Source organism: Panthera pardus, unplaced genomic scaffold (assembly GCF_024362965.1).
Source record: "Panthera pardus isolate Hobbes unplaced genomic scaffold, ASM2436296v1 HiC_scaffold_5, whole genome shotgun sequence".
Taxonomy (NCBI): Eukaryota; Metazoa; Chordata; class Mammalia; order Carnivora; family Felidae; genus Panthera; species Panthera pardus.
The window spans coordinates 17,430,116-17,446,809 of NW_026526980.1; the positions used below are offsets into that span (position 1 = coordinate 17,430,116).

The 16,694-nt window shown below is 59.5% G+C and overlaps 1 protein-coding gene across 2 annotated transcripts in view; it reads left to right on the top strand.

The window, feature by feature from the left end:
* IL21R (interleukin 21 receptor) overlaps nucleotides 1–14,853 on the top strand; it is a 33,678-nt gene extending 18,825 nt beyond the window's left edge. For both annotated transcript variants that reach the window (XM_053894413.1, XM_019431920.2), the window contains 8 exons: nucleotides 2,255–2,319; nucleotides 4,847–4,949; nucleotides 6,898–7,097; nucleotides 8,942–9,087; nucleotides 9,948–10,125; nucleotides 10,407–10,500; nucleotides 11,584–11,665; nucleotides 13,336–14,853. In XM_053894413.1, the coding sequence (XP_053750388.1) occupies nucleotides 2,271–2,319; nucleotides 4,847–4,949; nucleotides 6,898–7,097; nucleotides 8,942–9,087; nucleotides 9,948–10,125; nucleotides 10,407–10,500; nucleotides 11,584–11,665; nucleotides 13,336–14,100 (1,617 nt within the window). In that variant the 5' untranslated portion in view covers nucleotides 2,255–2,270 and the 3' untranslated portion in view covers nucleotides 14,101–14,853. The remainder of the gene's footprint in view (nucleotides 1–2,254; nucleotides 2,320–4,846; nucleotides 4,950–6,897; nucleotides 7,098–8,941; nucleotides 9,088–9,947; nucleotides 10,126–10,406; nucleotides 10,501–11,583; nucleotides 11,666–13,335) is intronic.
* Nucleotides 14,854–16,694: the final 1,841 nt, after the last annotated feature.

Below are 16,694 nucleotides of genomic sequence, written 5' to 3' on the forward strand. Positions count from 1 at the left end.
GTATAGCATTTTACACTTCACGGAACACCGTCACATCTGTTTTCCACTGACCCGAACTGCCAGGTGCAGTGGGCATGATTGTCCCCCTTTTAGAGATGATAACCGAGGTCAGAGAGAAGAAACACCAGAGATAAGCTGTTATTTGCTCCGAGATATGCTGGCTCCAGATTCTGGGCCCCTTGCTCTATTCCACTGTATCCAGGTATCTTTGGGGGCAAGCAAGAGAAATATAATTCAACATGGTTGAGCCAAATAGGGTGTGTTTTTTCTCCAGCTTGTATAAATGAAAAGGCCAGAGGTGGACATCAGATACGGCTGGATCCAGGTCCTCAAATAGTGCCATGGGGACTCTGGATTTGTATTTCTCAGGTTTTGAGAAAGTTTCAGGCAGGCTGTCCTTAAGAGGCGATAAAGATTACCAGCTTCCAGGGGCACCCGGGTGGCTCAGTCGGTTGAGCGTCCGGCTTCGGCTCGGGTCATGATCTTGCGGCTCGTGAGTTCGAGCCCCGCGTCAGGCTCTGTGCTGACAGCTCGGAGCCTGGAGTCTGCTTCATGTTATGCGTCCCCCGCTCTCTCTGCCCCACCCCCTGCTTGTGCTCTGTCTCTCTCTTTCACAAAAAAAAAAAAAAAAAGATTACCAGCTTCCAGCAGGCTGGTAAAAACTGAAAAGTTTTTGTCTTCAACACTATTTTATCTGGTTCTATCTTCACGTACGTACAACAGCTCAGCTGTTGGTTGTTGGCGCTCAGCAGCCAACATTATTTTATTTTCATAGCTATGCTATTTATTTTCAGGTGTGTGAGGAAAAAACACAAGAGCTCTGGATATTATTGCTTAGGATGAGTCTGGAGTTAGATTTTTAAAGACAATTTTATGTATTATTTAGTTTCAAGAGACAAAGAGAGCAGGAGAAGGGCAGAGAGAGAGAGAGGGAGAGAATCCCAAGCTGGCCCTGTGCTGCCAGTGCAGAGCCCGATGCGGGGCTCAAACTCACGAACCGTGAGATCACCACCTGAGCTGAAACCAAGAGTCAGATGCTTAACCGACTGAGCCACCCAGGCGCCCCGCTGGAGTTAGATTTTTTTAAGGGAGCTCATTTATAGAAAACGTTAAATAAATGATAGTACACACGACCTACAAATATGGCCCACATTTTGAAAGTGAGAAATGTAGGGACCTCTTGGCTAGAACATTCCGGGGTCCCTCTACTTCGAATGCTCTAAAGTCTGTACGAGTCACAGCTGTGTGTTGGGTGTTTATGTGTCAGGGGCCACGTCCAGGGCTGTCTGCAAAATGCTTTTCTGAACTCTCACAACAATCTGGGAAGCAGGCTTTACCGTCTCTCTAGGGCTCAGAGAGAGGAAGTGACCAGCCCAGAGCAACGCAGCTGGTGATCTCAACCTCTCAGTGCGCTTAACCACTGCCTGCTTGGTGACTCGTTAGGGAGCTCAGAGGGAGCTCTTAGTGGGGCCAGAGTAGGGTGGAGGGAAACCCAGGATGGGGGGGGGGGGGTGTCTTCCCATTGTGGGCTCAGGGATCGTGTCTGGAAGAAGCCGCGTGTATAGCTCAGCCCCTGCATGGGTCATCCCTCTAGGCTCCCGTTCCAGCTACAATCCTGACCCCAGGGGCCAGTGTGGATGGGGCTCCCGGGCCTGGGCAGGTGAACCCCCGGGGCCTCTGGCTGGCATCTGCTTAAGCAGACTCGGAGCTGGGATGCAGCAGGCAAAGTGCCCGCAAGAGGCCTCCAGTGCCAGCCTGGTGGGTCGCTCCTCCCGGGCAGGTCCGTGCAGTTCTCCAAAGAGGCCTCTCCTCCGTCTCGTCCGGGTCCCGGAGTCAGGGTGTGGGTCCTCCGGGGGGGTCCGGCCTGGGTTCCCCGCAAGCTTCCTAGCGTACTCACTAACCTGGGCTCCGTGACCGACGCGGAAGTCTCGTTCCGGGCTCACCTTATCTTTGGAATCCAGGAGGGCTCTCCTTCGTGGGCGAACCCTTGGATCTGCTATTCAGTAGGGAGCCCGTCTGTCCTGCCAACTAGCATCCACACGGGTGCTTCGTGGAGAACAGGACTCAAGATCTGTGCTTGTCAAATACCAGTGTCCCCTCCCCTGGGAGCGTCCACGGGCTCCTCAAACTCTGGCTTCTGCAAGAATCCGAGGCAAGGCTTCCAAGGGAGGGAAAGGACCAGAGACAGGGAGGCTGTTCGGGGTCCCTGGGTCCCCAGGCCTGAGCCCTCCCTCTCACTGTGCGTCTCTTCCAGGATCCCGAGAGCCAGCATGCTGTGTGGCTGGGCGGCCCCTCTGTTCCTGCTGATGCTCCAGGGTGGTGAGTAGGGGCGCCCCCAGGTCTGCGGGTGGGGAGGACCGGGCCGGCCTGTGGGATCCGGGGAATGGCTGGAAGCTCCGGGGCGGCGGCTGTGGTGTCTGCCCACTTGGGCTGGACCAGCCCGCTCTGTCAAGCTGAACCCGTGCAACCACAGGGCTCCGTTAGCCGGGAGGGGTTGGTGTTGAGTCCCGCGGGCTGCACGGCTTCTGCAGCAAACACCTGGGGTCTTCGGGTCCCCCTGAGGGGGTAAGAGACTCCTTCGTCTCTGCAGCTGCCACTCCTCGGAGTGAGGAAGCACTGCCTTTGGGCTAACCTCCTTTTGTCTTGATGGACTGGCTCTCCTGAGAGATGTTTTTCAACAACCACAGGATCCTCAGCAGGCACGGATGGTCCCCTGTTGGGGGGGGGGAGGAGGGGAGGTGGAGACCAAAGTAGCCAAACCCTGGAAGGCACCCCAGGGGACTAGAGGACGCTGCAGTTCGGAGGGAGAAAGTCAGAGACCAGAGGTTAGACTTGGAGGCACAGCCGGGGCTGAGAGATCCAGGAAGCCTTCCCGGAGGAGGCGGGACGCGGCATCCAGGCTCGACAGCGGGGCTGGACTAGAAGCAGGGGTCCCTCGGCCGCTGCTCTGCTGACTCTGAATTTCTCTCTGGTTTTTACCGAAAGACCCAGAGCTTCAAATAGTTTCTTCAGGAAACAGATGTCTGGCTCTTTTATTTTCCTCTTCTGAGTGACCAGCACCCGTGCTAGGTCACCCGCCAGGGGGCCACGCCCCGTGGGTGCAAATAATAATCCCTCGCTGCGTACTGGGTGCCGGGAATCACCTCACCGCCCCGTGCAGTCCGTGCTGCCCGGACATCTGGTTCTCACTTGAGGACACCAAGGCTCAGAGAGGTTGAGGGATAGGCCCACAGCCACACAGCCAGGCCGCTGGAACCCTAAGTCTGTCTCATCCCCGTGGGCTTAGCCTCTTTGCTGCTTTAACTGAGTGCCCCGGGCAGGCAGCATGGTCTGTGCTGGTTTGATGCCACCCACATACCCCCACACCCCCCCACGTCGGAGCAGTCGTGAGTCACACGTCCACTTTTCCGGCCTCTCGCAGCCTCCTGCGCGCTTTGCTGACCCGGGGCAGGGGGTGGCCCCGGGGGTTGGGCTACCGACCAGGCCACTGGGCCCCTGAAAGCACATCCACGCTGGCTTCGTGGCTGCTGTCCCCTCCCCAGTGTCTCATGTTAAGTTTAGGACAAACTTTGTCCCCTGGTGACCTCGAGCCTGGCTGGGAATGGCAGCTCCTCTCCAAGTTCTGGAACCCTGAGGGAGAATAACCAGAGCATAAACAAGGAGTATATAAACGTACGGTGGCTTCTGCGGCCCCGGGGTCTAGGCCTTGCCAAGATCAAGACCAAAGAGGTTTTCACCACCAAGTGTCGGCCCGGGGCCCCCTGTGCCCACCGACAGGCCCTGGGTTCCTCCCCGGGGGCGGGGGGGTAGCCTCCTCCTAGAGCTGGACTCCCCGCCACAACTCAGCGCCCTTGGTGCTGGCCACACGGAGATTTGTGTTGAGGAGGATTCTGAGGGTCGCCCAGGGGAGAGAGCGCCATGATCGATTAGTAATGTCTGCTGTGCCTGCGGATGTCAGTCGGTAGCTCAGATGCGATTTTCCTTTCCTGGGTGAGCGTCCCCGCGACCCAGACCCACACCCGGACCCGGACCCAGAGTGACTGGAGGTGTGGTCCAGTCTCAGAGCCTCCAGGTCTTCATCTATAAGATGGCAGGGGCTGGGGCGCCTGGGTGGCGCAGTCGGTTGAGCGTCCGACTTCGGCTCAGGTCATGATCTCACGGTCCGTGAGTTCGAGCCCCGCGTCCGGCTCTGTGCTGACAGCTCAGAGCCTGGAGCCTGCTTCCGATTCTGTGTCTCCCTCTCTCTCTGACCCTCCCCCATTCATGCTCTGTCTCTCTCTGTCTCAAAAATAAATAAACGTTAAAAAAATTAAAAAAAAAAAAATAGATGGCAGGGGCAGCCGAAGAAGGGTTTTCTGGCAACAGCCTCCTTGGCTGCAGAGCTGGCTTCTGACCTAAAGTGAGGCCCAGGAAGGGAATGTACCCGCCACCCCCTTGGGCCTTCATTAGTGAAGGACAAATAGGAAAATAGCCACTAAGAATGAATCCGCTTGAAAAGGGGAACAAATTTCTGGTAAATAGCTGGGGGGGTTGGGGGCGGGGGAAACAGGACTCTTGGCCCTTGATCTTACGAAACAAAACGAAGCTAAAGGTTATTAGATGTGTTGTCAAACATGTAGGTGCATTGAGGCTACGATTGCACCCATGCTTTCAGAATAAAGGGGAGCGATTCATGTCTCCCAACAAAACGGCCCACGTCCCTCGGCGGAGGCAGCGGTGTGGCCAGAAGGGTAATACGTTTTGGCCAAAGTATTTGAAGGCTTCTTGGTTTGGGGGGATGCTTTCTCCACTCGACCTCCGGCCCGCCCCCCCCCCCACCACGGCCTCTCTCTTCCTAACCTTCCAGCCTGGGGTTGCCTAGACCTCGTCTGCTACACCGATTACTTCAAGACAGTCACCTGCACCCTAGAGACATGGACCCTGCACCCCGGCACGCTCACCCTTACCTGGTAAGTGGCCGGGCCTCGCCGGGCCTCACCGGCCCTGGGACTGCGGTGGAGCGGGACCGCGGGAGCCCACAGGCCGAGCTGGACCCACTGTGTGCCGGGCACGTGGCTTAGCAATTAAAATAACAGCCGCCACTTCCGGACCGTCCTGTCAGCAATGTCACCAGCAACAGGTGGTTTAGCCCCAAGAAAGACTGTGAGCCTGGAATCACCGTGCCGGTCTTAGGGACGGCCACACGGGGCCCACCGACGTGTCCGGAGCATGCCCTTGAGAGACGAACGGGGCAGTTCGGTCCAGCCCCAAAGGCCGTACTTTCTCGCCCACGGAAGCCCAATTGTAATTTTGAGACCCGCGGATCACCAGACTCCCACGTGATTTTTTTTTTGAGCCCTCCGTGCCTCCCTGCTCTGTGCTCCCTGTGAATGATCCCTTCCAGTCCCCACGGTTATTGCACCCGTTTTCCAAACGAGGACTCCGGGGTTCAGAGAGGTTATGCAACTTGCCCAAGGTCGCACAGCCGGTGACTGGTGGAGCTGGGGTTGAAACACGGGCAGCTTGATTCCAAAACCCGCGGGGCCCCCATCCGTCCGTGTGGTGAAAGAAAAACTCATTGACGACACTCGTTTAAGAATGGTGGGACAGGAAAAGCAGGGATTTAGAGCCAACGAGCAGGGGTGGGGTCAGTGGATAGAAAATTACCAATAGGACGAGGCCAGGGTAAGGGGGTTTCTGGCTAAATGACCTAATAGGGTTCTTGCTGACGGCAGCTCGGGCTGGTCAGGTGTCGCCCAGGGGGATGATGGGAAGTGAGGAGCCTCGTCAGACATCCAGGGGGGGCGGATTCTGGCTCACCTGACTTAGCAGGAGTCTTGCCATAATTAATGCTACACCCCTGCAGGCCCTGGGGGCTCAGCAGAGCGCAAGACCAATGAGGTCCCAGAAGCTCTGCAGTGTGGGAAATATCTGGGGAGACAGACAATAATCACACAAACAACTGTCAGGCTGCTTTCTGATAACAATGAAAGGGAACGGGAACCTGGGCCACGGGGGTACAGAGCAAGTGACATGGGGGCAGGTGGTCAGGACAGGACGCTCTGGATGAGGAAGCAGCCGGAGAGCTGGTGAAAGAGCATTCCAGACAGAGGGCACTGCCCGTGCAAAGGCCCAGAGGGAGGGAGAGCGGCCGAGTTTGAGGAATAGTGAGGAAGTCAGTGTGGCCCGAGTAGAGTGAGTCAGCGTGAGCGAGAATAACAAGCAAAGAAGGTAAGAGGTAGGCAGAGGCCAGAGCGGACGTTTCTATTCTAAGAAATATTTAGCAAAGAACAGAGTCCACACGTCCCTATTGGCCCTGAAGCGTGGTCATGTTCAGAGCCTGAAGGTGTAGGCAGGGAAACAAGAATCTGCCGAACTCCTATGCACACTTCAAGACCCATTGTTTATTGCCCAGTGGGAGTTAAAAAGCCAGAGCATTCCCCCCCGCCAACCCCATTCTCCACAGCCTCCCTGGAAATTCACCCAGAGCAGGGGGTGAGGTTCATTTGGCCCTTAGCCTCCAGCACAGGTTCTTATTAGGTATTCAGTGGGTGTTGGATGGCAGGAAGGCAGGAAGGAGACCTGAAATGCTGTTAGCATCCTTCCCGTAGGACAGTGATCCAGTTGATGGAATCGACAGGGACAGATTTAGGCTCAGTCTAGGCAAGCTGAGAGTTGCTGCCCTATGTGAGGTGGTGAGTTCCCGGCTCCTTGGAGGCATGCAAGCCAAGCCTGGAGACAGCCCACCGGGGATGCTGCAGGGGAAGGAATACCTTCCCTGGGAAAGTGTTGGTAGACCAGGTGACCCCCAGCCTCGCCTCAAATCCCGCCCAGCCCCGAGATTCGGGGCCTCCGCCCTGGCCCTGTGCACTGAGCCCCGCTGGCTTCCAGCCGTGATCGGCTGCTCTGTCCTTGAAGGCAAGACCTATACGGAGAACTAGTGGACGAGGTCACCTCCTGCAGCCTCCGCCGGTCCACCCACAATGCCACACACACAGAGTACACGTGCCACATGGATGTGTTCCACTTCATGGCCGACGACATTTTCAGTGTCAACATGACAGATCAGTCCGGCAATCGCTCCCAGGAGTGTGGCAGCTTTGTCCTGGCTAAGAGCAGTGAGTATCCCTCGGGACCCGGAGCACAGGGGGCACCCGGGTGGGGGCTGGGCCCCCTGCCCCCCGGGCCGGCCCTCCCCCATCATCGAAACCAACCTGTCCTGTGTCCTTATTGCCCTTAGAGTTTGTTCTGCAGATGTGAAGTCGTGTTGGGTTGATAACTAGGCTTGGGCCTTAACCAAAGAGAGGCAGCAGAGGCACGAAATGGGCCTGGCCCGGGGCCCAGGACCTGCCTGTAGGTGACCTTGGACTTGTTCACTCTTTGTAGAATGAGGGCCCTTTAAATCCCAACTCTCTGGGATTCTGCCCCCATCATGAGGCGAGCGGGGGAGACTGTCACAAGGGAAAAACTTCCCTGAGATTTCTCCCATTTATGGGGCCCAGAATTTCCCTCCACCCTGGAGGAAGGGAGGGACCCTGGTGGAAACCGTTGTTTCTATGGGTCCAGAACCAGGGTGGGGTGGGGAAGGGCATAGGAAGCGGCTGTGTGTGTGTGTGCGTGTGTGTGTGCGTGTGCATGTACCCAAAGTGGAGGGTCCAGGGAGCGAGTGAGAACCCCGTGCCCAGAAGCGTGCAGACAGACCGCCAAGAGGGACCTGCCCTTGGGAAGGCTCAGCCCCTGAGGTCTGGGAGTTACTGTCCCCAGATTCCCGGCGGTGGGACAAGAAGATAAGAGGCCATCGTCATTCACACTCTGGGGGTCCATGTTTGCACCCCTTGGCACACAGCGGGTGAGCAAAGCTTCACACGTATCCAGACGCACCCACACTTGTACATGCGCGCACACACACTCATAAGTACACCCTCAAATGCACAGATGTCCCCCCAACCCTGGCCTGGACAGCATGGACAGAGACACTGTCTCAGACACGTGCACATGCATGCAGACGCGTGTACGTGCATGTCCACACACGCACATATGGGCACGCACATGCTCATTGGGCCCTCTGGATCTCAGCGTGGCAAGCTCACGGAGCAGGGCCACCCTCCGGCCTCTGAGCGAGAGGCAGCAACCCACCTTTCCGGTTCCTTCCTGCGGCCCCTGCAAGTTTCATTTGTTGATCTACAAGTATTTCTCAAGGGCACATCCTGCTCCTGCCCTGTCCTGGGAGCCGTGGGCGCGACACTGACCCCGGAGAGGACAACCTCTGCCCGACGCAGCTAAGATCCTGGAGAAGGGGCAGGTGGTGCCTCTGCTCCTGTACGGAAGTGATCGCTTTTGTCATTAGCATTAATTAATATTAACGATCGCACGTTAGCATCAATTAGTATTAACGATGGCTCATTAGCATCGATGCTAATGGAGAATCTTTGGGCTTCTCAGGGAAGCTGGCGCTAAGAGCAAATGACGTCATCGTTTAGAACGGAAATGATGTCATCGTCTAGGCAGGGGTGCCTCTGGCTCACATGTTGCTTAGCAAGGTTTTGGATTAGTGGCTCCTTCAGGGCTTGAGAGAGCTTTTCCCCCGTCTGGGATTCCAGGTTGTCCTTCTCTGGCCACCCTGGTCTGCGGTCCTGCCCAGCTTGAGTGACGGCATCTCCCTTTACACTGGGAGGGCCCTTTACATGGCCTCAGTCCCCAGACAGGCTTTGCCCACTCCTGTCACCCTCCTGCCCCTGCGGCTGCAGCCCCCGGCTAGTCTAAACCTCCCATTTTCCAGAGGAACAAACTGAGGCCCGGAGACAGGGGCTGCTTCCCCCAGAGTCACTTGGGGGGGTTGGGGACACGGATCCCGACCTCACCATCGCCCAGCCGGGGTCAGGGAACTTCTTCCCGCCACCACACCCTCCTCGGCTGCTGCCCAGTCTCACCCCTTCTTATCTTTCTGGCTTTTTCCTTTAAGTCAAGCCGTCCCCCCCTTTCAATGTGACCGTGACCTTCTCGGAACATTATAACGTCTCCTGGGACTCCAATCACGATTCCTATCCGCTGAAGGGCAAGCTACAACATGAGCTGCGGTACAGGAGGCAGGGAGACCCCTGGGCGCTGGTGAGGCTCTCGGGGGACAGAGGGGAGGGGAGGCACAGGGCTGAGCAGCCTGGGTGCTGGCGGTGGGGAGGGGGCTCCTAGAGACAGCGTGCCAGAGAGGAAGGGGTTGGCATTTCCCCGGGCTCCACCTTGAGCCTGGTCACAGTAGAGGAAGTTTCAGAGATAGGCGCCATCCGGAACCTTCCTGCTGGGCTTAGAACGGCCACAATTGAAGAACTCTGGAAGTTTCAATAACCGAGAATGTCCAGTGTTAGAGGGACCATTGTTTCCCAGCTGAAGGCTTCTGGAGGTGTCCTTGTTTAGAGTGTTGGAGAGATCCCAAATGGCCCTCTCTTCAAGAACCATCGCGGCCAAAGACCTCTAGAATCATCCACCCTTCAGAAGGGTCCCAGTTGAAGAATTCCATACATGCGGTCGTTTGGACGGTCCCCAGGGGAAGACGTCCAGAGGCATCCGCTGCTGGGATGCCTGTGGTTGAAGGCTTCCAGAAATGCCTACTATTGAGAAGGCCCTCTGTGGGAGAATCCCAAAAGTGCCCACTGGGTAGAGATTCCCAGGAGGGGGCCACCGCTGCTCCTGGGGCGTCCCCAGCCCCTGCGGCGAGGGTCCCCTGCCAGGACAGCTGGGGTCACAAACAGAACAAGGCGTTGTATGACATGCAAGGTTTAGGCAGTGCCCGTGGCTCCGTGTTGCCCCCACCCTGCAGTGGCCGGGACTCAGGCTGAGCCTGGTCCTTGTAGGGGGGCAGGGACTCTGCAGGAGAGACGGGGACCCTTTCGTGGCAGCTGGTGAAGGGTGCTTCTGCTGCCGGTGGCGGCTGGCCTGGGCTGACCCGGTGCATCCTGTCTCTGTGCCGGCAGAGTCCGGGGAGAAAGCTGGTCTCCGTGGACGCGAGGAGCGTCTCTCTCCTTCCCTTGGAGTTCCGCTTTGACTCGGACTACGAGGTCCAGGTGCGCTCGGGGCCGCAGCCGGGCTCTGCCTTCCAGGGGACGTGGAGCGAGTGGAGTGACCCGGTCACCTTTCACACCCTGCCGGAAGGTGGGTAGGACTCCTGTGAGGCACCCGGTTGCTCCTGGTCACCCCACGCTAGGGGCACCTGCCCATTTTGCAGCTGGGAACACGGAGGCTCAGAGAGATGAAGTCGCTTGTCTGGGGGGGGTGGGTGGGAGCAGGCCGCCAGCCCATCTCACTTCGAGGCACCGGCAGCCTCCAATGCCCCCCCCACACCAGCCCCGACCCGTCGACCCCCCCCCCCCCCGCCCCCTGTGGCCTCCGCTGGAGGTTGGTTCCATTTTACCCAGGGTCTGCTTCCTTCCTAGAGCTAAAGGGAGACGGCCACATCTACCTGCTGTATATCTTCCTGGTCATTGTAGTCATAGTCTTCTTGGGCCTGAAGATCGACCTGCCTTGGAGGTGAGGCCAGGGATTCGGGGAGGCCGGGAGGGGTTCGGCCTCTCTGTGCCCACCCACGGTTGGGGGACACAACCTGTCATCGCGACAGTGATAATGACAGTGACGGAGATAGGAAACGGCTCCTGTTGACTGGGCACGGTGCAGCTGGGGTGCCCACTCACCCCTTCACAGCAGCCCTATGAGCTGGATATTTGGTGACAACCTTCACTGCGCAAATGGGGAAACCGAGGACGCACAGAGCTGTCAAAGAACTTGCCCAAAGCCGCACAGCTCTGAAATAGGGGGGCTGAGCCTGTGCTCATGACGGCGACGTAGGCTATGATCTCGTCTGGTGAAGTTTAAGCTTTGAGTCCGGGGTTTGGGGAGGGGGGGGTCACGTGGGGCCGCCAGGTGGGGGTGAAAGGTAGGGGTGATCATCCACCCCCGCCCCGCCCCTTCTGCTCCAACCACAGCCTTTGCTTTCATCCGTTTATTTATTGGGTTTCTGCTGAAGGTCGCCACCGATTAACGTTAAAACCTAAACGCCCTTGGCCTTCATGAGTGCTGCTGGCAGAGGCAGGAAATGCAGGTGCCGTGTGCCGAGCCCTGGGCAGGGGATCCGCACCCCCACAGCCCCCAAGCCGCCCCGGGCGCAGTTCAATTCGTTCATCTTCATCCAGAGGCAGGGAAGCTGGAGGGGGAGAGAGAGCGACACGAATAACAGCGGAGAGCACAGGGCACTGTCTGGCTGCCGGGGAGCCGGGCAGGGCGCCGTGCGGACACCCACCGACCGCTCCTCACTCCCCTGTGGCGTCCCTGGTGGCAGAGGAGGGAGTCGAGGCTCAGAAGGGGCAGCACCAGCCCGGCAGAGAATAGGCAGTCAGGCACTTAAACTCTGGGCACTTTCACGAGACTCCCTGCCCCCATTTTACAGATGTGGCAACTGAGGCCCGGGAGTAGAGGACTGGAAGGGAGGTGCCGGGGTGTGTTTTGGGAGGGGCTGAGTCTCCTGCGGGACAAAGTGGGGGGGCACCTGAGCGGGAGGCCGGGCCGCCTTCTGGGGGGCTGGGGAGCTGGGTTCTCACCTTGTCTCTGCCCTCCCAGGCTGTGTAAAGAGTGGGTGCAGGTGCCCAGCCCAGAGCAGTTCTTCCAGCCCCTCTACGTGAGCCACAGCGGAGACTTCAGGGTGAGTGCCCTGCCCCCGGGGACAAGCCCCTCGAAACCTCTCACCCCCTGGGGGCGTACGTGCACCCGCACGCCAGGTGTGTGGGCCCAGAGCCCCCGGGCCCCAGCCAGGCCTCGGTCGCCGCACCTGCAAAGTGCAGGAAATCATTCCGGTGGGGCAGACCTGGTGTAAAAATGACACGACACGGGGCGGCATTTCCCGACCGGGGAGCCCAGCTGGGCCAGGGGCTGGGTGAGCCACAAACTGGCCTCCTGGGTCTTTTGTCGGGAGCCCTTGACAGGCAGGTAGACGGGGAGCGGGTTCTGGGGAGCCTCTGGCCCTACCTGCAAAACACGCGGATCTCCCGCTGAGCCCCACCCACCCGGCACCCGCTGGCGCCCACGGGGCTCTGTGCCCATTTACCGCTCGACACCCACCCAGCGTGGGAGGGCCCGCCGCACAGAGGATGTGGTGACTGGCGGGGCGGGGGGTGGGGGGGGTGGGGAGGGGAGCCGCCCGCCTCCTCCGTCTGAACCTGGATGTCAGGAAACGCGGACCAGAGCAGTGGCTGAGCCCCTGCTGGCTGGCTGGCACCGCACTGAGCGCTCTCTGCCCCCTGCCCCTTCCGTCTGAGGCTCGGGGTGGGGAAACGGCCTTAGGGAGGCAGGGGAGCGGCCCGGGCTCCCCCCACTCCCCCCCACGGGAGAGAGACTTTCGTCTCCCCTCTGCACCTGCCCTGAAGCTCGAGCACCTGTTCGGTGCTCCCTCGACCGACCCTCAGGAGCTTCAGAGATAGGAACCCGTTCACTCTTTGCAACAACCCCGTGGGGTCGGTGCCACTGGCAGGTCCGTTTTGCAGAGGAGGAAACTGAGGCACAGAAAGGCCAAGCAACTGGTGCCTCAGCTGACAAGTAATTTCAAATCAGTCGCGGGGGCCTCAGCCGGGTCCTGAGATGGGTTTTCTGAGGCAGAAGGTGCCCGAACTGGGAGCCCCGGGTCCTCAGGGATTTTCACTCCCCATTGGGCGGGGGCCCTGTGTCATGAGTGGGACCCCCGGCCAGCGAGGGCAGGGGGGTTCTCAAAGCTTGGGGGCCGCCGCCTTGGTTTATCATCGCCCCACATCCTTCACCCACTAAGCACACAGAGGCCTTTCCAAGCGGCTTGTCGCTGATTCACTCTGTGCGTTCGTTTAGTTAATAAGCATTTATTAGGCACCTACTGTGTGCGAGGCGCTGTGTGAGCCTCTAGGGACGCAGCTGCGACCGGAAGAATAGAGGCTGGCGCCCGAAGCGTCCACACTAGTGGGGACGCCAACAGGAACATGGCCATTTTCGAGAAGCGTCCCGGAGGAAGTGAACCGGGGGACCAGGCCACGGCGCTGTCACCCTGGACTCAGGCCCTCCCGCCCCCATGTCCCCGCCGCTCAGGAATCTTGGCCCCCTCTACCCAGGCCCTACGCAGACCCCGGGCCTCTGAACACCAGTGGTCTGGCAGGCCACTGCAGGTGGCCCGGGGAGGAGGGGACGGTGGTGAGGAGCGTGTCTGGACAGGGGCACACCAGGGTTCTGGCCGCCGTCACTCTCTTTATCTACTGGTGTCCCCGTCACTTGCTGTCTCTGTCTGGTCTCTGTGTCTGTTCACACCGTCCTCGCCCGTGTCCCGTCATGACCGGCCCCTTTTCTCTTGTACAGAAATGGGTGGGCACGCCCTTCACTGCCTCCAGCTTGGAGCTGGTGCCCTGGAGCCCAGAGGCGCTTTCGTCCCTGGAGACGCACACCGGCTGCCCGCCGCAGGGTGCCAGCAAGGGGCCGGAGCCCACGGAGCTGCCGGAGCCCGCGGACCTGGTGGAGGCGGACGGGGTGCCCGAGCTGGGCTTCTGGGGCCCAGCCCACTCCGTCGTCAGCAGCCTCGGAGGCTCAGCTTACAGCCAGGAGAGGGACCGGCCGTACGGCCTCGTGTCCATTGACACGGTGACCGTGGCGGACACCGAGGGGCCCTGTGCCTGGTCCTGCACCTGCGGAGATGATGGCTACCCAGCCCTGAACTTGGACGCCAGTCTGGAGCCCGGCTCGAGCACCGGGGACCCGCTCTTGGACACAGAGACCACAGTCCTGTCCTGTGGCTGCGTCTCGACTGGTGGCCTGGGCGGGCCGGACAGCCCTCTGGGCAGCCTCCTCGACAGGCTGAAGCTGCCCCTCAAAGATGAGGCGGGTTGGACCCCGGGGCCACCCTGGAGCGGCGGGCCACCCCGAGGGGTGCCTGGCAGCGAGGCAGGCTCGCCCCCGGCCGGCCTAGACATGGACACCTTTGACAGCGGCTTCGCGGGCTCTGACTGCGGGAGCCCTGTGGAGTGTGACTTCGCCAGCCCCGGGGACGCAGGGCCCCCCAGGAGCTACCTCCGCCAGTGGGTGGTCATGACCCCTCCACCTGAGGGATCTGGGCCGCAGGCCAGCTAGCGAGGCCGACTGGCCGTCCGGAGCCGGCCGAGCCATTCGGCCCTGAGCCAGAGCTGGGGGCCCCTGGGCCGGAGGGTGAAGCGGCCTGCAACCTCCCATCCCCCCGACGGGGCCCCCGGGCCCGGTGTTTACGGCGACCCAGGTGCACACTGCTGTGTCCGTGTGTGACCAGCACAGCTGCCAGAGGGCACGGAGCGTGCCGCGGTGAAGCCACGTGCCCGAGGCCACACGCGTCTGTGCCCACCCGAGGTCCCCGTGTGTACGGATGTGAGAAGCACATGTGTCCGTGACTGTGTGCACGGGATGCCAGCCTCGCTCGTGGCCAGACACGTGGGGTGGCCCCAGGTCGTGTGCCGAGGGGCTGGTCCAGGGTTACTCACGGCCCTGACGGGACCAGGCCACTGCCTGCGGCGTCCGAATTCCAGCCCTCCGGATCCGGCCTCCAGGAGCCGCAGGACGTCCATACTGTTCCTTTTCACTTCTCGGGGCGGGGAAGAGGATGGAGGGGGCCCACCGTGATCCTGGGTGTGGGGAGGTTTGGGGGGAGCCTGGTGGGTCAAGATCTGCTTCCTAACTGTGATGCCTCTGGGCTGTGCCGCCTTGGGCCAGCCGCTTCCCCTCTCTGGGCTGGAGTTTCCCGTTTGGACTAGGGTGTGGGGGTGCGTGACCCATCTTGGGGAGAAATGGGTGAGGTCACCCAGTGTACAGGGTGCGACAGAGCAGACCCTCAATAAACTCAGTTTCCTTCCTTCTGCTGCCCAGACCAAGCCTGGGGCTGGAGGTGGGCGGGGTTGAGAAATCGGCCACAGCCCGGGCGCCTGTGGGCTCTCCCACCAGACTGAGGGGCGCACGGGGGGTTTCCAGGCTTAACATCAGCCTGTCTCTTCGAAACAGCCCCCACCAACCAAGATTTCTGTTTCTGGTTCCTGCTGCCCACTTAGTTATTCCTTTAACGCACCCAAGAAATATTCATGGGGCAGAAGTACGTGCCGGGTTCTGGGGTACCCGGCGGCGGGGTGGGGGGAGCACTGGGGGCGGAAACCTCCCTTGGGGGAGGGGCGGGCAGGAATCGGCAGTGATGATGTAGCCCTCCGTTCCCCTCCGGGGACTTAGGGGGAAGTCAAGTTCTTGTTGATGATTTATCAGAGAGCCTGTTCAAATGTGAATTAAGAAGCTAAGAAGACACTTCTTAGCCACGTTTGAAGGCACCTTCCTGAACATGAGCTTTGCACGGGAGCTGGGTATCAGTCAACTCCTACTTTTACATCAACAACAAAAAACCCCACAAGAACATAGATCGTTTTTCCAATAAGTGTGCTCACCTTTAGAGATGGCTTTTTCCTTAAAAAAAAATTTTTTTTTAATGTTTACTTATATTTGAGAGAGAGAGAGAGAGAGAGAGACTGAACAGGGAGGGGCAGAGGGAGACACAGAACTCGAAGTGGGTTCCAGGCTCTGAGCTGTCGGCACAGAGCCTGATGCGGGGCTTGAACCCACAAACCGAGATCATGACCTGAGCCAAAGTTGGGTGCTTAACAGACGTAGCCCCTTAGGCGCCCTTAGAGACGTTTTTTTTCAAGACCACCAAGCAGGGTTAAGGAGGCAGAGAGTGGGGTTCAGCTGGCCTGCTCTCAGAGCCCTGGGGGCATCCCCACTCCTGCCTGGAACTGTCTGAGCCCGTCCTCCTGTCATTGTCCCCAGAGGCCAGGCTGCAGGGTGACATTTTCTAAAGGAGAAAGCTCTGCTTTGTCCCTCCTCTTGGATGAATCTGACCTACAAGTTGGTAGATATCAGTCGGTCCTGCTGAAAGCCTCGCTGTGACTCATCTGTAAGATGGGGTGACTGGGGAAGTCCCCGAGAGAGTCACACATGAGACTCCTTGGTGCTGAAAGTTCTAGAACATTGATGGCTTCAACTGTGGGGCTGCGGACCCGGGATCAAAGTGAGTGAGGCTCACACAGGAGCTGGGGTCTGAAACCGGAGGCCCTGCTCGTGCGAGCAGCCCTCCCCATCCCCCACCCTCCCCCCCCGGGGACACTTGGGGCAAATTGTGCTGTGGTTTTCACATCCTCTCGGGGGCAATGGGGTCCAGGGGCCACCTGAGCCACCAGCTCCCTGGGGAGGCAGCCCAGCTCTCCAGGCGACAGAGCTCTGGGCCGGGGTGCAGGGGAGGGGCACCAGGGTCACGGAGGCCAGGCCTGGGGCTTGGTGGGGGGCTCGGGCCTGGCCCTGCCACGGCTCCTCACTGCCTCTGTCTCTGAAGGGGACTCTGCTCCTAAACTCGGGTGCAAAACAGAGGCAAGAGCTGGCCCTCCTGAGAGGACAGATGAGCAGAGGTGGGTGGATGGACAGCAGAGGGGCCGGTGGGGGCACGGATGGGTGGAGACAGGGACAGCGAAAGCCTTGAAGGAAGAACTCTGGAAACAGGTGCTGGAGACAGAGATGGCAAGTCGACTCTAAGCGCCACGAGGGCGACTCGCTCGATTTTGTTCACTGTTCCATCTGTAGCCCGGCACATCCGAGCCACTCAAAACAGCCCGATTTGTATAGTGTGTGGCATGTGCTTATTTCCATGGTGTAGACGGCCGATTCCC